This window comes from Microcaecilia unicolor, chromosome 10, assembly GCF_901765095.1.
Source record: "Microcaecilia unicolor chromosome 10, aMicUni1.1, whole genome shotgun sequence".
NCBI lineage: Eukaryota > Metazoa > Chordata > Amphibia > Gymnophiona > Siphonopidae > Microcaecilia > Microcaecilia unicolor.
The window spans coordinates 7,343,837-7,367,673 of NC_044040.1; the positions used below are offsets into that span (position 1 = coordinate 7,343,837).

General features: G+C 41.4%; 1 protein-coding gene across 2 annotated transcripts in view; it reads left to right on the top strand.

The window, feature by feature from the left end:
* Positions 1-23,837, top strand: part of USP6NL (USP6 N-terminal like) — a 201,273-nt gene that overhangs the window by 92,569 nt on the left and 84,867 nt on the right. For both annotated transcript variants that reach the window (XM_030215979.1, XM_030215978.1), the window contains exons 2-3: positions 8,797-8,870; positions 20,607-20,689. In XM_030215979.1, coding sequence (XP_030071839.1) covers positions 8,797-8,870; positions 20,607-20,689 — 157 coding nt within the window. The remainder of the gene's footprint in view (positions 1-8,796; positions 8,871-20,606; positions 20,690-23,837) is intronic.

Below are 23,837 nucleotides of genomic sequence, written 5' to 3' on the forward strand. Positions count from 1 at the left end.
CAATACTCCTTTCCTCTTTGTATGCCGCATTCTTTAAAGAAAAACGAGATATCTAGATTCCAGGGGAAATGTATTCACTTATATTATTTAGAACAACTTAAAGCATATATGTTTCAAAAAACCTTTTCTTATTTTGCCCATTTTTATGTGTATAGGTAAAGTTCAAAAATATTAAAGGCTACATGTGATACCTCACCTATATTACAATTTCCAACATTATTTTAACTATTTTAATCAAGAAAAGCTTTTAATTGCTCAGGTACATAGAATATATACTTCGTCTCTCCAAATCAAATCAAACATTTACATGGGTAAGCAAGGAAAAAGGTTCCCCTGAGTTTCATTGCCAAGAAAATCTTTCTCCGTTCTTGAGTCAATTTAGTAACATCTGGGTAAACCCACATTTTTCCTCCTCCAAAAAGTTCTTTTGAATGTTTAAAGCAAAGTCTTAAGATGGCATTGAGATTTTGTTCAAACACAAAATACACTAAAAGCGTGGCTCTCTCTCTCTGGCATTTTCTATCGATTGCTCCAAAATGGCAGATATATTATTCACATCAATATTTATATCTTCCCCACTTCTGGTTTCTCCTTCATTCTTCCCTGGACTCTTAGGCAGATAAAAGATCTTGTTGATTGGAGGAATAGCGTCCTGTGGAATTTTCAAATTTTCAAGCAAATATCTTCTGAATAAGTCCATAGGCAACATCCCAGGAACTTTAGGGAAGTTCAAGAGGCGAAGATTCAAACGCCTGTTAAAATTCTCTAGCTGCTCAATTTTTTTATGGAGAGCCAATTTATCTTTAACCGTAGTAAAGTTAAAGTCTTGAAGCTGTTTCACTTCATTTTGAATTTGTTTAACCCGGGTGGAAAGATCTTCCTTCACTGATTCCAAAGTCTTAACCAAATCAAGTTTAAGATACAAAGCAGATACCTCACCTGAGGATTTCTGAAGAGTAGAGTCCATCTTGTTAAGCATTAACCAAATCTTTCTGAGATTTACCTCCGTTGATGTATCCGAGACTCCGAGTAACCCTCAGGCCTCACTCTCCAGGCTATTTTGCTGCGACGCAGGAGCCTCGCCAGAGAGCTCGCTCGCTACACATCCGGGAGCGTGTAGGCTGTTTTCCAACAAAGCAGCTAACGCCGGGCATGGAGGAATGTTGGAAGCGGAGGGGGGTGATAAAGATGTTTCTTGTCCCAGCAGAGGTTCCGCTCCTCCGATTTCCTCCGCAGCGGGAGTTGCCACCCTCACCTCACTTGGAGAGGTTCCGGCGAGGAAACAATCCAATCTCTGCTGGATTGGGGACAAAGTTGAGGTAGGTGGGGGAACAAACCTCACAGTCCCTTTCCTCTTTGTATGGGGCATCTTAGAGAAGAATTTTTTTGCAGAAAAAACATCCAGTGAGAGCGCAGCGTGTCACACTGCCATCTTGCCACTTCCCTGCAAACGCCAACTTCAATCCAGTTTTGAATTTCTTAAACAGTAATTCATTATGCAAGAGTAGTGGAAGATCATTCCATGACTAGAGAGCTAAAAAATAAAAAGCTGAATATGATGTGGACTCGAATGTGGCCATCGAAGGGATAGGAAGAACCAGTGTATAAATATCATTTAAGGGCTGGAGTACATGGAGTAACTGTGGGACCCTTTACAGAGTGGTAGTAAGCCTAACGTGGCCTTACCGCTCGCTCTTCCAGGACTACCGCCGGCCTAACGTGGCTGCTGGCGGTAGTCCTGCCCTGAGCGCGTGCCATTTCCGGGGGAAAAAGAAAACTTTGGGAATGACTTGCGCAGCGGTAACCCGGCAGTAATTGGGCATCGCTGCACGCTGCCTGGTTACCGCTGGGATAGTGCAGGAGTCCTTATCGCTACCTCAATGGATGACAGTAAGGGCTCCCCATCACATGGCCATGTGGTAAGAGTTCTCTTAGTGCATGGCCATGTGTGCCTGGGGTCTTTTTACCCACTGTGGTAAAAAAGGCCCTGGCACATGGGAAAAACGGCCCCTGCCGCTAGCGCAGGGTCCTTTTTCCCTCAGCTTGATAAAAGGACCTCAGTGTTTGCCAGATATTGTGCAGTATTGTTACAAAAAGCCTTTAATAACAAATCATTTTTATAGCACTGTTGGATGTACGCTATGCTTTACAGGTACAATAAGTCCCTGCTCCAAAGAGCTTACAGTCTAAGTAGGAGATAGTGACTTGCCCAAAGTCAAACTAGGCTTAAATGAATTACATGAGTCTAATATCTATTAACAGCAACTTGTTTGTTGATCGTCTATATTTTATTATTTTCAGTCTTTGGAGGTCAAATAAGGACTGATGGAATAGCAGGTAATAGATTAGCTAATGTTCAGATTCACTTTAATGTGATCTGCTGCAAACCAATAATTGGCTGAGCGGTTTACAGAAAGATTTGCGAGTGGGCATGCAAATCTCTCTTATGCGTATTCATTAGGGAAACATGAAAACCTGGCCTGTTTGTGGCCCTTGTGGACTGAACATGACAAGTCTGTTGTACACAAACCCTAGAAATGAAGTTTTAAATTTCATAATTCCCTTTGATTGATTGTAAGCTCTTTGGGGAAGGAACTTCTTGCACCTGAATGTAACTTGTTAAACATCCCAGTATAACATGCTATATAAATAACCAAAACAAAAGAATTCTCCATCAGTAGTAAATAAAGGCTTAAAAGAAATGTCTCCTGTATGAATGTTAAGAACTCAGACATAAGGGTCAAGGAATCTATCCGCATTTTCATCTTGTAGAGATATGGCTACATCACTTACAAGGTCAGTGGGTCCTGGTCATCTAGGATAGCCAGGTAACTAGGGTGAACTCAAGTGACACGAGCCCCCCAACCCTCCCATCAGAAGGCAAGCCTGTTTTCTTTTTTTTTAAAACTACTGGTCATAAGAAAATTTCTCAAAATACTTAATTCTAGTTATTCAATTTAGTGGGGTGGGGGGGGGGGGGGGGGGTTGCAATTTTCAAAATACTTGCAGAGCTTGCCAGCTAATTTTCAAAGGGTGTCCCACAGAGTATAAAATCATGATACCTTTTCAAGTCTTGGATGCAAAGTTTATTAGCATCTGTTAATATGAGCTTTAATCTTTGTTTCATAGTCTAAACCTAGTAAGGAACACATTGCACCCATTTCTTTTGTATACAGGACTGTTCTGTAAAGCAGAAATTCATTTTGGAGTACAGACTTCCAATGACTATCTTGCCCTCCTATGTTAAATCCAACAAAGGTTTTTCTCAGTGCACCATTTTCAGTGTTGGCGCTTCCCTTGAATTTTATTTATTGCATTTGTATCCCATGTTTTCCCACCTCTTTGCAGGCTCAAAGTGCATGGATACTGGAAATAAGAAGAGGATATACATTTGGTTTTACAGAAGGATTTTGGGTTACATGGTCATGAATATAAGATAGTGGTATTGCAGAAGACATTATAAGACATTAGACGCGTTACGACGTTTCTGGGTATATTTGGAGGTTGTTACATGTTTTGATCTTTGTGGTATATCTTTTCAAAGAGATGAGTCTTTAATAATTTACGGAAGTTGGCCAGTTCATTGGTCGCTTTCAAATTGCGTGGTAGCGCGTTCCAGAGTTGCGTGCTCATATAGGAGAAGGTAGAGGCATGCATTAATTTATATTTCAGACCTTTGCAGTTGGGAAAATGAAGATTAAGGAATGTTCGAGAAGATTTTTTTGTGTTCCTGGGTGGCAGGTCTATTAGGTCTGACATGTAGGCTGGGGCAGCTCCATGGATAATTTTATGAACTAGGGTACATACTTTGAACGTGATTCGTTATTTGAGTGGGAGCCAATGTAGTTTCTTTCGTAGGGGTGTCGCACTTTCGTATTTAGGTTTTCCGAATATTAGTCTGGCTGCCGTTTTCTGGGCTGTTTGGAGTTTTTATTTGTTCTTCACAGCCGGCGTAGAGTGAGTTGCAAAAGTCCAGATGACTGAGTGCCAGTGATTGTACCAAATTGCGGAAGATGGCCCTTGGAAAAAATGGTCTTACTCTTTTTAATTTCCACATTGAGTGAAACATCTTTTTGGTTATGTTTTTCATATGATTCTCAAGTGTTAGGTGTTGATCAATAGAATTTTTAGGGAGTCCGAGATTGGTAGATTTAGTTTTGGTGTGCTGATGGTGGTAAATGTTAATAAAGTTCTTTTTTTTATTTAATAATAAAAAAATGTGTAATCTGATGCTAAAGAATGTATCTAAATAAATAATGGCTATTGCTGATCATCAACTTTGATATACTTTGATATATAGTCTATGAAAGAGAAACAAAGCTGAAAAAGTATTAAAACATTGTAGTAAAGAATCGGTGGCTTTGCAAGTGAATTGGTCTTTGTTCATGATTTAATACACACACACTAACTCAATGCAACCAAGTCTTTGGATTTGTGGTCTTGGTTTTTTATTTTTTTTTTCTGTTTCAACATCCAGTAAGTAAAATCTTCTGCTGCATAGATCTGTTGTTTTCTGTGCGGGAGGGGAATTTGAGCTTTATATATGGTATCTTTTCTTGCCAGACAGGTAATCATGGGTGGGGTCTGGCTTTCCTACCGTAGTTGGACTTGAGGTTGGAGCTGGAGGCTGGAAGGTGGAATCGGAATCTGAAGGGCCACAGCAAGGCCATGTGATGAAACTGATGCCAGGAGCAGAAGACTGAATGAAGACAGGAATTGGGGAGTAACCACAGGAAGTTCACAAGTGAAGCTGGAGCTCTCAGGAAGGATCTGAGAATTGAAATATTGGGAGCACAACAGTGTTCAGAATTTAGCTGTGAAGGCAGGATGCTGGCTTTATTAGAGGAACAATTTCTAGATCCCAGCAACCTTTTTTTAATTAGCTTTCAGTTTAGTTCACAGAGAAGAGAAGAAAGTCCAGGACCTTGGGATGCAGAGATCAATTTTGCTTCTGACTGGCTCTGTAATTGAGACTCTGGACCTTCGTCCCCATAGCTGTCCTGGGTTCAAAGGCTGCTTTTGACTTACTACTACAACTACTACTTATCATTTCTAAAGCGCTACTAGACGCAGCGCTGTACACTTGAACATGAAGAGACAGTCCCTGCTCGACAGAGCTTACAATCTAATTAGGACAGACAGAACAAACAAGAGATAAGGGAATATTAAAGTGAGGATGATAAAATAAGGGTTAGGAGTTAAAGGCAGCATCAAAAAGATGGGCTTTTAGCTTAGATTTGAAGACGGCCAGAGATGGAGCTTGACGTACTGGCTCAGGAAGTCTATTCCAGGCATATGGTGCAGCAAGATAAAAGGAACGGAGTCTGGAGTTAGCAGTGGAGGAGAAGGGTGCAGATAAGATAAGAGATTTACCCAGTGAACGGAGTTCCCGGGGAGCAATGTAGGGAGAGATGAGAGAGGAGAGGTATTGAGGAGCTGCAGAGTGAATACACTTATAGGTCAATAAGAGGAGTTTGAACTGTATGCGGAAACGGATAGGAAACCAGTGAAGTGACTTGAGGAGAGGGCTAATATGAGGATAACGACACTGGTGGAATATTAGTCGTGCAGCAGAATTTTGAACAGATTGAAGAGGAGAGAGATGGCTAAGTGGGAGACCTGTGAGAAGCAAGTTGCAATAATCTAAGTGAGAGGTGATAAGAGTGTGGGTGAGAGTTCTGGTATTGTGCTCAGAAAGGAAAAGGCGAATTTTGGTGATATTGTAGAGAAAGAAACGACAGGTTTTAGCAGTCTGCTGAATATGTGCAGAGAAGGAGAGGGAGGAGTCAAAGATGACCCCAAGGTTACGAGCTGATGAGACAGGAAGGATGAGAGTCTTATCCACAGAAATAGAGAATGGGGGAGGAGGAGAGGTTGGTTTAGGGGGAAAGTTGAGAAGCTCAGTCTTGGTCATGTTTAGTTTCAGATGGCGCTGAGACATCCAGGCAGCAATGTCAGACAGGCAGGCTGATACTTTGGCCTGGATTCCTGCTGAGATTTCTGGTGTGGAGAAGTAGATCTGGGAGTCATCAGCATAAAGGTGATACTGAAAACCATGGAATGAGATCACAGTACCAAGGGAAGAAGTATAGATGGAGAAAAGAAGAGGTCCCAGGACAGATCCCTGAGGTGCACCAACTGACAGTGGGATAGAAGTAGAGGAGGATCCACTAGAGTATACACTAAAAGGTACGCTTGGAGAGATAAGAAGAAAACCAGGAAAGAACAGAGCCCAGCTCAGTTCCCCTGGCAACTGAGCTATTTTCTAAAAAGGGAACCGTAAATGGTTGCATATTGACTTTTCATGTGAGATTATAGAAGCATCTGTAATGAAATAAGTAGCAGTTTTAAAAGCGGAACCATAAGACTTCTCCCCTGTATTTGCCTCCTTCCTCCTAGCTAATTATAGCAGAGAAATTCCTAACAAACCCTTTCTGTATGGAAGGTTCAACTTGTTTGCAATGATTACAAAGGTACTTGTTATCAGATTACAGGTTCTAGAGGTGAAGTAATGTCTGAGCGTTGAGACACATTTTAAATCACTCCTTGGGTCTGAACGGTTGTTATTATACAGATTAGTGACCAACACACTGACTGATTGACTTTTTGCTGAGTGGCTTTTGGAAGACTCTCCATCCCTAAGTGAACATTTTTTTCCCTCCTTGTCTGAGAGCCACCTCAGTTGTTTGTTACAGCAAAGTAAGATGGTGCATGGCATGTTTTTGGTGGAGAAACTTGACTCAAAACTAGTTTACAATACATGGCATATAAATTTTAACCTCCTTTCAGTTTCTGTAGACGTTTTCTTTCACGAGGAATGACTGAACAAGCCGTAACAGGATTCATACACATGAACCAAAAGTTTATACAGATGTGAAAGAGAAAGGGGAAAGGGAATTTTGCAACTGCAGTTAAAGTGGTTTACATACTTATTTGTATCTGGAGCAATGGAGGATTAAGTGACTTGCCCAGAGTCACAAGGAGCTGCAGTGGGAATCGAACCCAGTTCCCCAGGATCAAAGTTCATTGCACTAACCACTAGGGAACTCCTCCACTGCATAGTTTTGCATAGCTGTATTTTTGGATAAATGATTTGGAGACAAAACGTTTGCTAGATAGTGACTTCCTCTGGCAATGAAACTTCTGTGTAACTGATGGGCCGATGATCAGAAGCAAACGCAGGCACTAGAGGCAGTTAGCGGCATACTAGCGCCTGTGTTTGCTACCGCCCCATGCGAGTAGCATGTAAATGCATACAAAACAGGGCTAAACCTATTTATCCCCAATGATCAGCAACCAGCGTTCCAAAGATTGGCTCACTGGCCGCGGCAAACCCTACGCCAGCTCGGAACTGGCATTAGGGTTTGCAGAACATTGGGGAGGAATGGTGAGCCCTGTCCAGCATGCATTTGCATCCTAGCAGGCCCCCATTCCCCCCCAGTGCAGCAGCCCCCCTACAGGAACCCCAACCCGATCCCCCTCTCCGGTCTCCCTGACCCCCCAACAGGTTCAGGGGAAGCTGTAGATTCGGTGGGTCTCCAGCCCCCCCCAACACCCCCATTATCCCTCAGATGTCCCTGGTGACCCAGTGGGCCGCGGGTCAATCCCCCACATGATGGTGTATTGGCCCTTCCATACCCCCACCTTAAGTTGGAGGAGGGAGGTGGCCTCCAATCGGTGTTGCCTGCAAAATGGGATGCGCTGGGCGGGGCTTCACACCATATAAGGGATCTCCAGCCCCCTCCTCAACCTGTGTCAGCGGGGTCGGGGGGACTGGAGGTCCGCCAGACCTGTCAAACAAGTGTGGGAGCTCAGGCACAATCCTCCTGCACTTCTACCCCATGATCAGAGAGAATTGTGTGCTTAAATTTGCTTGCAATTATCTCTTATCATAGGTTCGGTAAAGCCCTGCGCTGTTCCAGCGCTATTTTAGCGCTCAGCCCATTAATTGCTGAGCCATCATTTTGGAGAAAGCTTGGACGGGTTACTCCGGAAATAGATGAGGCAAATAAAGCCTGGTAGTGGATAACAGATTCATATTATTTTGGCAACCCATGCAAAGGTAAAAAGAAAAATAGGAGAATTTACAAAGTAATAATAATAGTAGAATTAGTTATATTGTGCAGAGGTCAATAATAAGAATAATTTATTGTGAAATTACTTCTAAATCTGAAATATATGAATTTTAGAGAAACACTGAGTTTGCCTGCAGTTGTTGGTTTTGAAGTCGGAAGGATCTTTAAAATACTTTAAATGGTTATACAGTGTGATCGACAGGTCCTTACATACCTAAAGTGAATTATGAAGCATATGTGTAGGAGAACTTCTTGTTCAACCTTTATGTCACTGCAGCTAAATTTAAAGCCCAATTTTGAAGGGGGCTTGTAGGTGGGAAATGGGACATCCAAGCTGGGGTGCTGATACTTTTCTGTGTATTTTACAAAAGGCTCTGCTGAGTGCAGAACCTTCTTTGAAATATGTGTCAGGATGCGTATCACTTTGGGCTTTGAATGTATAAGTACCGGATTTTACAAAACTGGACTTTCAGGTTCAGCAGGGATTTCCGTACAATGGATGGTAGTTCATGTAAATTTATCTTGTGCATATTTATTATGGATCTCCTGAACAACTGACTGGCTAGGTTTGTCCCCAAGGATCGAGTTGAGAACCCCTGTGTTAAAATGACCTCTTTAAATGTCGTTACATTATTCTGAATTGGAAAGCATTAGAATTTTGCTGCACTTAATCTATAGATAAATTGAATGTTCACAGTGTACCTGTTTTAATTGTTTACAGATTCAGATGGCGAGCATGATGCGGCAATCAGAGCTGCCCAAGAAAGAGCAGAAATTGTTGCCAAGTATGATAAAGTAAGTATCACCCTTTTCTCATGTCTTTTCTGTGTTTATCAGCTTGATGTTTGCATTTAGACTTGGACCCAGCAATGCTCTCTGGCATGATCCTGAGAATTGCATATTTAATTTCTTGTCTGTTAGTTTTCCATTATATACGTTGATTGATGATTTCTGGTTTTCCATTGACGAGCAGGATTGAATCAGGCACACAAATGTAGAATGTCATGTGATGGTACTGGGCTGGAACAAACTCTCCTTGAGCTCAGGCCTGAGCATGTTTGGCCTTTCCTGGGTGCAGTGATCTCTTCAGTCCTTTCAATTTAGTTTTTTTCTGCTCTGCCGAGTGGCTGCAAAGACGAAGCTCTTTTCTCTATGAGGTTTTTGCATCTTGATATTGCTGACTATATCTGTCATTTTCTTTTCTTAAAGAAAAAAAATATTTTGTTTTTGTTTCCTTATTACTGAACGTAAGACCTTTGAAGTCAGAATGATTGAATATTTTAACACCCAACAGAAAGGACTTAACAAGGATCTGGGGTTCCTAGCCCATTATAAACCATAAAGCTGTATGTCTCTGTTGATCACCCCACCCCTCACCTATCCACACCCATCCTGTTAGAATATCAATGATATGCTTTGATGTCCCCATGCATACCTCCGACCCGTTCCCATCCTCCCACCCTGTCAGACTGTCATAGTAATGCTTGAATGTTTTCACGTATATACACTGTCAGCTAGCACATTTGCTTATTTCCGATCTGACGAAGAAGGACAACCTTCGAAAGCTAATCAAGAAATGTATTAAGTTATGTCCAATAAAAAAGGTATCATCTTATTTTCTTTTCCATGTTTTATTTTGTTTGATTTCTATTGATAACCTTAAGAGTGGACTAACACGGCTACCACACTCCTCTACTTATTACTGGGGAAATGTTGCAAATGATGTCCTGAGCCTGGACATGCCTTAAGGTATTTAAGACAGATCTGGAACACTCAGGATGCATGTAGGATTACAGCATCACAAGGCTGACTGCAAGCATTGGCCCTCATTTTACGGTTTTAGGGCTTTTAGTCATAGGACATTTGGTCATAAAATTTGGTGGCCAAGTTGGTCGTAAGCCATTTGATCATATAAGAATATGGTCATAGGTCATAAACTTGCAAAGTGTTGGATGACTGCACTGGAAGAGAACTTGTCAACCAAAATGCCAGCCCTGTGAGCCAGTCCATCCACTGCTGATTCATATTGAATCCATATTTCAGTCCTAAAAAGTAAGGGTGCACATGCTTTACCACTAGCCTATTGTCGTCAGCCTCTGATGTAAGTGTGTTCAAAGTGAGATTGTCTGTATGTTCTGATTGAGGCACAGTTTCTAGGAGGAGGTCATACACTTGTTCGACATCACTTATAGGAACATGTTCAAGGGCAGCAAGACACCTAACAGATCCATGGACAACATCTTCATGCCTGTTTCACTAACCTTATGAAAATAACACCCTGTTATCCGTGCTGATGTGTAGGCTTCTTCGAATGCTGACTTCGCTCCAGTCTCAAAGTCTGCCAGTATAAGTGTTGGACAAACAGAAGGATTCGGTCGTTTTACCTCTTGTAATAAGTGATGTTGTTGACTGGTTATCAGACAGTAAAAATCAAATATCCAAAAATATTGGGAGATCCAGTACACTAGCATAAGGCGTACCGAGCTTACACTCAATTAATCTCACTCTCTGAGGAAAAGGTCTCAAGAAGCCCTCAGCTTATACACTTTTAGCTTCGGGGGCTGGACTGCTTCATCATTGGCCAAAAACTATTATTCAAATGCAGCTCTATTGTTTTCACACCCGAGTTATGGGCAAGGGAATAACTTAGCTTATCTGTCATCTCCTTCTCTTTTTCTTTTTTCTACTACTACTACTATTTAGCATTCCTATAGCGCTACAAGGCGTACGCAGCGCTGCACAAACATAGAAGAAAGACGGTCCCTGCTCAAAGAGCTTACAATCTAATAGACAAAAAATAAAGTAATCAAATCAATTAATGTGTACCACGGCTTACGATGGCCAGTGATGAAGCAGTCCAGCCCCCGAAGCTAAAAGTCTATAAACTGGGGGCTTCTTGAGGCCTTTTCCTCAGAGAGCGAGATTAATTTACTTGAGTGTAAGCTCGATACGCCTTATGCTAGTGTACTGGATCTCCCAATATTTTGGGATATTTGGTTTATTGTAAGAGGAGACCACCTTCATTTTGTAGATTTAGCTAGCAGACAGTATAAACCAGCTGGAATTACATTCGTCAGCAAATTGAAAATGAATGGAATACAGTTGGAAAAAAAACGCAGGTACCACCTTTGTTCCAGCTGCAATCCATAACGTTGACTGAGCCAGCCCATCTAATAGTTCATTTGATCCAGAGATGAGCTTGCAATCAGTTACAGAACTGGAGTCAAATAACACTAACTCCATGAAACGAATGGGTACTTTGAAATGAAATTAAGATAATTTGGAATGCTGGGTAAAGCATCTACTTCCTTGTCATCAAGCAGATAAATCCATTACGAGTGGGTTGTGTCCATCAACCAGCAGGGGGAGATAGAGAGCACTGAAAAACCATAGTGCCTCTTGGCCAGCTAGCTCCATCTGCCTCTTCAGTATTTGAAGCTTCCAAAGCAGTGTTACACCGCAAAGCATAATAACATGAACTTTCCTCACAGCGGATGAACGCCCCAAAACTGGAGCTATAATTCAAAGGAGGGAATGAACTCATCCTCCTGGAGGGAATGAACTCATCCTCCTGTTACTGAACAGAAATCCTGAAGACTGTTTTCCAACTTCTCCCAATGAGGGAACATATCTACGGGAAAAACTGAACATAAAAGTAACATAAATCACATAATGAACCACTGAGGGGAGGGCTCATGGATTCATCTGCTATGACTAAAGGAAAGAAAATTACCAAGGTAAGAACCTAATTTTCCCATTTCCTTCCATCAGAACCTTCTGTCTGTGTCGACAAAATGCATGGCTTAGACTTGACTACTCTGCCTTGTGCTTCTTTTTGGTTCAAAACTTGCTTCTCCTATGATCTTTGTGTCTCCTACAGCTTTTTTTTGGCATGCACTTCGACAGTGTTTCCTTCATGGCTATGTTTAGCATTATCACGGAGGATACATGATCCATCACTAATTAATGAAGCATGGCATATCAAAGTTCTCACTTTGCTGCAACACCACGCTAAGTGTCCAAATTGATTGACATAATGTTTCCAGTATTTCTGTCCTTTGTGGATTGTGTTAAAGTTTTGTGAAAAACTGTACTCTCACTTCCATTTATGATGAGCATTCTCAATCACACTTTTTTTAACAGTTTATACTAAATTGTAGATTAATAATTTGATCAGGTGTTATAACTAAATTTACTAAAGTACCATCGAGCACAAACATGTACATTGCATTAGCTACTTCCTGTTAACATTATGCAACTAGCATTATAAAGAATTGTAACCAACAGCTATAAATAACAATGTGTGCGTTATCAACACTCCTGAAAGACTTCAAAAACCTTTACAATTTGGACTCAATTATTATTCCAAATAAATCTCCTTTATGCAAGTTATTGTTTTTATAAACAACAACGAAAAAATAGCCTTATCCCTATTAACCTTTGAAGCAAATGTTTTTAATGAAAATATATCAGTGACCTAATTGCTTCATGACCAAAAGCTATATGACAGTAACCAATATATCAGTGACCTAATGGCCTGATGACCAATAGTAGATGTGTCCATTAAACATATGACCAAAAACAATGACCAAAAGGCGCTGTGATCAAAGACTCTATGACTAAGTAGGTATGGCCAATTGTCCTATGATCAATAGTCCGTACACACATTTTACAAAGTCAGTTTGGTGTGAGACATGCATAAACGGGCACTTAAACTTTCATGCAAGATAAACACTTAACACTCTATTTTACTAAGGTGGAATATGCACATCTCAAATACAAACGCATACAAATCGAAAGGGTGCGAGGTCTGGACATGTTTTGGGTGGGACAAAGGCGTGGCAAATTGATAGACATTTAATCCCCATTTCCATTATGTAGCTTCCCACTATTCTAGATCCTGTGGGATAGTTGTGTCCATCAACCAGAAGGTGGAGATAACTGAAAACTAAGTCTATTGGCATCCAGTCCAGCTCCTCAATATTTTCTATCTCCAGCAGGAGGATGGACATACTTTTCAGCCTCTGATTCTGAGTGATTTTCTCCTGGTTCAGTTGGTCAACTGGCCCCCTGTTGAGCTTTGTGAATGGCTTGACTCTGCAGAGTCATATCTGGAGGTCTTCAGATCCTTGTCTCTGGTGCCCCACAAATTTACTTCTTTCCTCCCTTCACTTCTCCCCTGTTTACTGTGGAGCTCCCTTCATTTCTTTTTTTTTTATTTTTTTTTATTGTGGAGCTCTCCTTTCCAGCACAACAACCTTAAAAAAAAAAGAAGCAAAAGAGAGAAGAAAGAAAGATGTTTACTGGAGAGGGTAGTACAGAGTATCAGTCCTGATTCTGTCTCATCTGGAGTAAGACTTGTGGAGACTGAGTTTGAGGGGAAACAGCCGGCAGTGGTAACTCCGACTAAAGTTTGACTCAGAACCACTTGGAGAGCTTCAAGTTCTACTTGGTATAGGGGAAGGATCCTGACTTACTGCTTGAAACTGCATGGTACAGCGCTTGTGACGTCGGGATGAATAGCGACTGTCATGGAGGCAGTCACTGTGGGTCCCGCCAGCCGGCATCGGGGCATTGTAGTGTGTGCAGGACAGGGAGGAAACAGTTGGCTGCAGCACATCTTCAGATTTGGTGTAACATCTGAATATGCTGGGAATTTTGGGCTCTCCGACAGGGCCAGTGCGCAGTTTGATGCAGGAGAGCACAGTAACAGTTGCAATTTTGTTGTGGCTGACTGGCAGTGAGGAACAGCCTCTGTCTGATCATGGGTGGAGCTCAGCTGCCATTTTACAACCTCGGGACCTAATAAAGCATTCAGCTGCATTGGGATCCTTGTTTTCTCTGGAGTTTATATTGCTCTTACACCAGGCCTATTGACTGAAGCAGGGACCGTCTGAGTTGCTGCAAGGTGCTTCAGTATCTCTCCCCGATGTCCCTCTGGGTCCTAGGATATCTCATTTAGACCTCCAGGAGTGGGCAGATGAGTGTGTCTGCTTCACCCTCCTTATCTGATGTGGCCTCTGTCTATTCAGAGGAGCTATCATTGAAGGAGCTATTAGAGAGGAGGGAGAGCTCCTCCTTGAGGAGAGGAATGATCTGAAAGTACTGAGGTTTCTTAAAGAGGAGCTCAGTAGGCTTATTTCTGAGATACTGGTGGTGCTTTCCGTTGAGGAGCCTTCTGTTTTGGCATCAGGAATTCCATCTTGGTCGATCATGAAGGGGCTTTATAGGTCCTTCTAAGCCCTTCACTATGCATCCTGACATTCAGGACCTGATTACAGCAGAACAGGTCTCACTGGATGTGGGGCTGAGAGTGGGAAGAGCCATGGCTCTCCTCTACCTGTTAGTTCTGGAGGTGAAAGATAAATTGCAGCTTCCTAGGGTGGACTCCCTTGTTATGGGGTGACTAAGAAGACCACCTTGCTGGATATTGCCCAAAAAACCTACAGGATAGGAAGCTAGAAGGCTCACTGAAATAAACCTTTGAAGTGGCCTCTTTGGGCCTTCAAGCGACACTGTGCAGCTCATTCATGGCAAGAGCATGCCTGAAATGTCATCAGCAGTCTGCAACACAAGATGGGTGCCATAATGCCCAACTGGATGTGGGGTTGGCCTACTTGGTGGATGCTATGCCACAGTGGTTGCAGGAGGATAAGCCGAAAGCTTCTGGTCATCCAGCTTCAGGGGGCTCTTAATATTGATTTTTGAGACAACAGACAGTACTGGCCTGGTGGTCAGCAATATGGTCAGAAGTCCTGCTTTCAGGCACACCAGTCATCCTTTTGTACGGGCAGAAAGTTCTCCTTTTAAGTCTGCTAGGGTGCCGAATGCCTCCCAAGCTTCACAATGATGTGAAGCCGGTCCACTCTTGTTTTCCTCTGGTGGGAGGACATCTTCAGGATTTTCAGGAGGAGTGGGCCAAAAGCAAGTCAGACCAGTGGGTCTTGAATATTCTTACAGAAGGTTACATGTTGGCTTTGTCCCGCCTCTTCATGCCTCTCTAATTGTGATCTCCTTGTCGAAAGGGAACCAAGGTGGTTGAGGTTCAGGTCACTGTAGATTCCTTGTTGGCACTCCGGACTATTGTTCCAGTTCCCCCAGCTGAACAGGGACAAGGAAGGAAGGCACCTTTCGTCTGGTCTTGGATCTCAAATGTCTAAACCACTGCCTTTGAGTGGCCTGCTTTCACATGGAGACACTAAGAGTAGTTATAGCCTTGGTTCAAGTGGGAGAATTTCTCACCGCCTTCAATCTCAAGGAGGCATACTTGCATATACCCATATGGCTGCTGCATCAGAGGTTTCTATGTTTCGTGGTGCTGAATTGTCAGTTCAGGGCTTTTCCCTTCAGTCTCTCCACAGCACCAAGAATGTTTATCAAGGTTATAGCGGTGGCGGTGTCCTTCCTTTGGTGCCACATCAGATAAGGAGGCCACATCAGATAAAGAGTTCACCCGTTCTGGTCACTGTATCTCAAAAAAAGATATAGCAGAATTAGAAAAGGTTCATTGAAGAGCAACCAAAATGATAAAAGGAGTGGAACTCCTCTCATATGAGGAAAGGCTAAAGAGGTTAGGGCTCGGCAGCTTTGAAAAAGATGGCTGAGGGGAGATATGATTGAGGTCTATAAAATCCTGAGTGATGTTGAAGTGAATTGAATTTTTACTCTTTCAAAAAGTACAAAGACTGTGGGATACACAATGAAGTTACATGAAAATACTTTTAAAACAAATAGGAGGAAATATTTTTTCACTCTACGAATAATTAATCTCTAGAACTCATTGCCGGAGGATGTGGTAACAGCAGTTAGCATATCTGGGTTTAAGAAAGGTTTGGACAAGTTTCTGGATGAAAAGTCCATAGTCTGCTATTGAGACAGACATGGGAAGCCAGTCTGCTTGCCCTGGGATTGGTAGCATGGAACGTTGCTACTATTTGGGTTTCTGCCAGGTACTTGTGATGCAGATTGGCCACTCTTGGGAACAGGATACAGATAGTTACAAGAATTATGGTTTTTGTCTCTGGCATCAGGGGTACAGTATGGCTAACACCAAAGGCAATCTGGTATTTGGCAAAACAAAAGAACAAGAAGCTGCCCAGTTGAAACCCAGCTGTCATGCACAGTGTGGTTTGCTGAAAATACCCATCAAGAATTTCAGACCACCCATGGCTAGCCACAGGAAACACACAATGGTTGTGTAAACCTTAGTGGAGCTGTTTTTGGTTTCCTGTGGCCGGCTGCCAAGTCATGAATTCCCACAGCTTTCAAATCAGCTGCATCACACATTGCTTATTTACAGTCTGACTAAAAAAGAGAGAAGAGATGCCAGCAATCCAGGCAAGAAAAGGTTGGGGAAAATTCAGCAACATGTTTGATATTAGGTAAACGAGAATGAGATTATACTGACCTTCGATGAAACACTATAAAGGGTTTCGCCACTATGCACGAACACAGAACTAACAACTGGTGAGAGAAACCTTTTTGAAAAGGTATTTTAGTTAAGTGTATCATTTTTATTAAGAAGAGAGTATTCTGACATTGCTGTGGCTTTCAACTCATGCTATTCCTTGGTTTATATTGGATTTTCAGCAGGGAAGCTGTTCACCGTTCTGCCTTTTCATTTTTCTGTATTTGTTTTTGTTTGCGTTTGTATCTAGGCTGGATTATTAGGCCTGTTCAGGAACAGTGGCAAAACCATTTGTCAAGGCACAATGTGAGATGGCCTAGATTCAGCTGCTTTGTTTTACCGTGTGCAGTAAAAACAAGATTTGCTAAGAGTTACAAGGCTCAGTATTGCCCAATTCTTCAAATTTCAATGCGTAAACCCCATTTTGTGATCTTTTCCAATTCATTTTCTCTAACCCGACTATCATGTGGTATGGACACTTGAAACCATTAGTTTTTGATTCTTTTACTAATATATTTGGCCTATTGAAATCTATCAGTTTGGATTCTAAAATCCCACATTATTTTTGCATTTTCATTTTCTTTGACTTTATTGGGAGCATGAAATTAAGGATAATTTTTAATCACCCTGAATGCATAGGTTTTACAGAAGTGTTAGTGAATTCCTAAGGGCTCCTTTTATTAAGCTGCAGTAAGCGCTAGCGGGTGCTTTACCACATCTTAAAAGGGCTTACCACGAGATGCAGTGAGGTATCCTGTGGTAATTTTGCAATCTCTGTGTGTAGACCGTGCACTAAAAAAATAATTTTAATTTTTTATACAGAGAGGCATATGAAGAGAGGCTGAGAAGGCTAGGGCTTTTCAGCTTGGAGAAGAGACGGCTGAGGGGAGATATGATAGAAGTGTATAAAATAATGAGTGGAATGGATCGGGTGGATGTGAAGCGACTGTTCACGCTATCCAAAAATACTAGGACTAGAGGGCATGAGTTGAAGCTACAGTGTGGTAAATTTAAAACGAATCGGAGAAACTTTTTCTTCACCCAACGTGTAATTAGACTCTGGAATTCGTTGCCGGAGAACATGGTACGGGCGGTTAGCTTGACGGAGTTTAAAAAGGGGTTAGATAGATTCCTAAAGGACAAGTCCATAGACCGCTATTAAATGGACTTGGAAAAATTCCGCATTTTTAGGTATAACTTGTCTGGAATGTTTTTACGTTTGGGGAGCGTGCCAGGTGCCCTTGACCTGGATTGGCCACTGTCGGTGACAGGATGCTGGGCTAGATGGACCTTTGGTCTTTCCCAGTATGGCACTACTTATGTACTTATGTACTTATGGAGGGGTGGAGAGTGAGCATTTCTGTGCTAATCAGTTTAGGTCATTTGCGTTGCTGCACACTAACTAATTAGCACATGAGCCTTATTGCCTACAAAAAGGCTCATGCACTTATTTTTGCTTATTTATTTATTTATTTATTTGTTGCATTTGTACCCCACATTTTCCCACCTCTTTGCAGGCTCAATGTGGCTTACATAGTACCGTGAGGTGTTAGCCACCTCCGGTGATGAAACAAATACAGAGTGATGTTGTTACAGAACATTAGAGAATCAAGAGAAGAAGAGTGATAGATTGTTCATTGCAGGTTACGGCTTTGTTGTGTTGCTGAATTCAGTTACTTAAGTTGGATCAGTAGTGTATGCCTTTTCGAACAGATTTCCGGAAATTGAGGTGATCCTGCGTTGTCTTTATGGCTTTCGGTAATGCGTTCCATAGTTGCGTGCTTATATAGGAGAAGCTGGATCCGTAAATTGATTTGTGCTTGAATCCCTTGCAGCTAGGGTAGTGAAGATTTAGGTATGTTCATGATGTTCTAATTGTGCTTCTGGTTGGTAGGTCTATGAGATCAGCCATATATGGCAACATTAGTGCATTTAAACAAATATCTATATGAGTAAGAAACACCAAAGTCGGAAGATTAAGCAAAAAAATAAAAGACCAAAAAGTAATAAAAAAAAAGTTTCTATGAGATATGCAAGACCAGTCAACAGTATATTCAATAACAATAATATTACACTAAACCAGTTCCAAACAGTGGAAAAAGAGGATCTCAGATTTATTTTTAAGCTCCAAACATTCAAAACGGAGTATCTGCACACCATCATTGATCAGAAAAGAAACGTCACTGAAAATTTCAAAAAATTAATTCACATTTTCAATATTGTCAGTTATTATTGGCTAGGTACTTGCATACATATAGCGGTTTTTTTTTTTAATGTTAGTGCATGGTCATTAATTCAGAAAATGAAAAATCGGCCATTTACCAGCTGCGTTAAAAATGGCTTTTGTGTGCGGGAAGATATGCTAAGGCCACGTTTTGGTGCAGCTTAGTAAAAGGACCCCAAGTATTCGTAGGTTTCTTTAAGTGGTAGCCTTTTAATGATGCTGCCATTGAGAGGTTCATCTTCTTATTAATTACAAACATAAACTTGAAATCAGAGATGTTTAATGGTTGTAGGAGATGGCTTAAGTGAAGATTTCGGATACTTGGAAAGTTAAGCCTATACTTATGACCTGTGGAATAAAGCTCTCAGGGAACTGAGATCAGGTGTTGGTATCTTGCTTTTCAAAAGGCTTCCAAAGTTGATTTCAGGAACCTTTTTTGCAGTAAGAGTTATGATACTAGGGAGTATTTTGCCTGTTTTGTGTTTATGACTTTATTATATGTTTTGGATTTTGATGTAAGTGGCTTGATATGTTAATTTGTTTTGTGATTTCTATTGTACTGTTAGATAATGTCATGGGGACAAAGTTTGTCTCCACGGGCTCTGTCCCCATCTGCATAAGACTTGAACACTTATGATTTATATTTAAATCTTTTTATTAAAGTATAAAAAGGAACAATATTCTGTACAACTGTTATTTAGAAATCATAAATAGAAAACAATTATAACAATGAGCAACTGAAATAACCCTTCCAACCCCAATATTATCTGACTTCTACTACCTCTAGGAACCCTAATCCACCCTGTTAAAAATGTCCAGGGGGACAAAATACAACCCTCTGTGGTGTATGCCCTAGCGAGGGAGAAATATGCCCTACGAAGCACTGTTATGAGTTTTTCAAATCTGTGGATGAACGATAGGTCATCAAAAATCTCAGGATACAGTCTAGCTCTCCTGTCTTCCACAGTCCTTCCCGTAATAGAAAATGTCCTCTCAGAAGAAATACTGGTACCAGGAATGTACAGGATTCCCTATGCAAGTTTTGCCAATTTTGGCCAGCACTTTCGCTTTTTTCCAAAAAATCAAAACGTTGTTATCTGCATCACTTGAACATAAATAACTGTCCAGTTCATTAACAGTAGCCTTCAAAGGAGGTATTGTTCCATAAAAGTTACTCAGAAAACTGCCAACATTTTGTTCTTGGGGTGGGGGGGATGGCACCTCTTCCACAGATGTGACACTTTCTGGGAATGCGGATTGTGGAGGATTCTGAGTTGTTGATGTCGAGGGACTCGAGCCTTTCATTTCGATCTGGTTTTGGTACAGCCTTCTCAAAGATTTGATTTTTACATTATCTGGGAAGGCAATTGGATCGTCTTTCCGACATGGGTGTTGAAGAGAACCTATACTGTGTAGTGGATGAACAGGAAAATATGTGTCAATTAAGTGTTGGAAATGTTCCTTGATGCCAACAGCAATGGATGAATCTGTTGCAGTAACAGAAAGATGCTTGAGCAACTGGGCATGTGATGGAAGGACGTCGCAGATGGGAGGAGTCTGATCAGCAGACAAGACTCTTGTTTCTACATCAAAGGCAGACAAGACAAAAAAAAACTGCAGACGCTGCTTTTGGATTTAAATGAAGCACTGTTAAATGACATCATTTGTATCAATGAACTCAGTTGCAGTTGTCTAAGATGTGTTAAAGTTTTTACATATTGATATTAGCATTTTATAGATGCTGTTCCATCTAGTTGGAAAATTTGTCCCTGTCCCCATCGCCATGTCATTCTTTACCATGTATGTTGGGTTGTAAGTTATGTGGAGATTTTTTTTTTAATGCATCACATAAATTTGTAAATAAATAAATATTGACTCCTTGTTCTTTGCTTTAATCTAGGGGCGAGAAGGTGCCCAGATTGAGCCTTGGGAAGATGCTGACTACCTTCTTTACAAAGTCACCGATAGATTTGGCTTTTTACAGTAAGTTGGACAGTTCACTAAGGACCTCTTTTACAAAGCTGTGCAGCTGATTCTCGATGCAAATGGGAGGAAGCCCGTTCAATTCCTATGGGCTTCCTCTCATTTGCTGCGTGGGAATCGCTAGTGCGGCTTTGTAAAAGAAGCCCTAAAATGTTATGACTTCATAAGAGCTTTAATTTTTCATATATCTTGGTGAAAATATTGTTTGTTTCAAATAGTTCAGTGAACAGAATTCATTTTATTAACTAAAATTTAAATAATTTTGACATGGCACCATTTAATGATGTGATGATCAGTTGTTTATAAATTGTTTTGAATAAAATATTACATCTCTTTTTTTTTTTTAAGAAATGATATATGATTGTGATGCTAGGGATGGTTTCAGTCGTTCCAAACCCTTGGCAGACATAATAGATTGGTTATAGTACTGCTTGTTTGAATGATTTGTTTTAGAATGAATTTGGATCATATTATGAGGAAATACAGCCTACTAGCAATACCTGTCAACATCCATTTCTATGGGCTTTCTAGTGGACCAAAACACGGGCAATCAATTTTTCATTACCGAATCCTATTTTGTTGCAAACTGCTGCTTCAACCTATAGTGATACCTCTTACCGTGTTTCCCCGAAAATAAGACAGTGTCTTATATTAATTTTTGCTCCCAAAGATGCGCTAGGTCTTATTTTCAGGGGATGTCTTATTCGGGAGTAGTAGGGGGACTGTGGCGGTCAGGAACAGTATTGAAGTGGGGGGCGGTATCCTGCAGGAGTAGGCCGTGGCTCACCTATCTGCCCACAGTGACCGCAAGACTCGAGCGGAGCAGAGCCGCCCTGGCCGGGCTGGGAATGGAGGATGGGTATACACTAGGGAAGGTAATGGAATGTGGGGCCGGGCTGCTCTGGCTGGGGGTCTCGGGAGGTTGTGAGAGGGCTTAGGGCGCAGGATCATCCCTACCATATTACAAACGTAAAAAAAAAAATTCAACGGTAGCTCCGTTCCCCATTGGTGGCACTTTATGCGCTCCTCCTGTACATTCGCAACACTTTCCATCCTGCTAGTCTGACTTAACCCTTGGGCGATGGAGCAGCGCCGAAAGGGCTCGGTTACTCATTTTCTTTTCTTTTATTATTTCTGCAAGGGGGATGTTTCTTTTCTTTCCAGGCTCACTTACCGGTAGTTGATCTTCACAAAAGCGTGAAGGAGGATGGTAGGAGTCCGCTGGACGATAGATTTTCCACCTCAGTCTTGTTTCTTGCATTTCTTTAATGTTATTTCGTCTTTGGGTTGCAGCGAAAAAAATTAAGGTTTCTGTGTCCATGTCCCATCGGGGCCAAACAAAAACTTTGCTAGGTCTTACTTTCGGGGGAGGCCTTATATTTAGCAATTCAGCAAAACCTCTACTAGGTCTTATTTTCGGGGAAACAGGGTAGTTAGCACTACTTTTAGAATTAACTATTTATAAATGGGGGGTTTTTAAACTCTTTTAGACTGTGTGTTCACAACAGAGAATATTTTAAGTAAATGAAAACGTGGAAGTTGTACCTGTTTGTGTATTTCTCTGTTTCATAAATACAGCAAGTACTAACAATAGTCTCTGTATCAGTTTAATTCTTTACTACAGTCTGGACGTTCTGCAATTTTTGAAGCAGTTCCTTCTGTCGTTCTTGTTAACCCCAGCAGCAGCGAGGTGTGGAACAGTGGCTTAAAGTGCTTCCCACACTCAACAGGCTTCCAGCGGTGGTCTTGATGTCTGGCTCTTTACATCCAGTGATTGAGGTGTTTTACATTACTTGTTAATGTAGCTCCCCTGGTTCAAGAGAACTGGCTTACAATCTCTTGTGGGTCCCTAACATACACCCAATATCAAAATCTCTTGGGAGCTACGAATTGCCTATTAAATCACAGGTCAGGAACCTTGGGGTACAGCAGGTCTCTGCACTTATACTGTTCCCCCAATCCAATCAATCTTTAGGAGCTGCCTCTACCTTCTGAAACAACTATGCTGTCTTTCTCCATACAACGAGAAGGCAAGTCTTGTCATAGTGGTTGACGTCATGACAACATTAAAGATGGATTACTGTAATGCAGTCTACACTGGTCTGACTACAAAGAGTTTAAGCTGTCTCCAGTTGATTCAGAATGCCACAGCACGACTGATGGGAGGGGAGGGGATATCAGTAATGCTGGATACCATGGGGATGGAGGGGGAAAGAGGATTACTTGCATTTAAGCCATCGGTTTGTATTCGAGTTAACATCCCTCCCCCCCCCTTTTTTTTTTTAGGGGAAAAAAGTTATCTCAGCTTATATGCGGATGGGTTTTGTATTAGAGTATATACAATTGATCTTTTTCTTGAGTGCTGACTCCTAAAGTGAACTCTAACATCAAGTAACTATAATTTGGATTATTCTTCCCAATGTTCATCACTTTGCATTTGTCCACAGTAAATTTAATCTGCCATTTGGACGTCCAGTTTTCTAATTTCATAACATCTTCCTGCATGTCGGGATTGGAAGGGACTTAATTCAATAATTTTATCTTTTCACTTTGACTCCTAATTCCTCTTTTTTTTTTTTTAACACATCAGCCTGTTTGACCCACCTGGGCTAAACAGATCATACAAACAGTTGTAATTAAGCCCTCTGTTTATAATATTGCCATTTACAAGACCAAAAAGTGGTAAATCAAGGATAAAAATAAATTGAAGCCCCCAGATTAAAACACTCGTTCTTCCTGAACAAATTCAGATGTGAGCCGTCTGTCTGAAGTCTGACAAGGAAGGTCAAATCTGGTGACAAGCACTGGTGGCCTTAGCAGAGGTGGACAGTTACGCAGGTTCTGTAGCCGGGGAATTTCTTGGTCTCCATCAGCTAAAACCATGCGACACTTTTCATGTTCATCCACTGACATATAGTAAATCCTAATAATCCAAGGAATATATATGTAGCAGCAAAGCCATCGGTCCCAGGATGGTACAGTGCTCTCTGCTATTTTGTACCATAAAACAGGCTTTTCATTGTTTGATTTCATAACAATTTTAACTTCTAATGAAAATTCTCAGCAGGTTGCAGTATCACATAGCACTAAAACTCCTATGCCATTAAAACGTGATCGAGTAGAGGTTGAAACAAATGACCATCAGCTG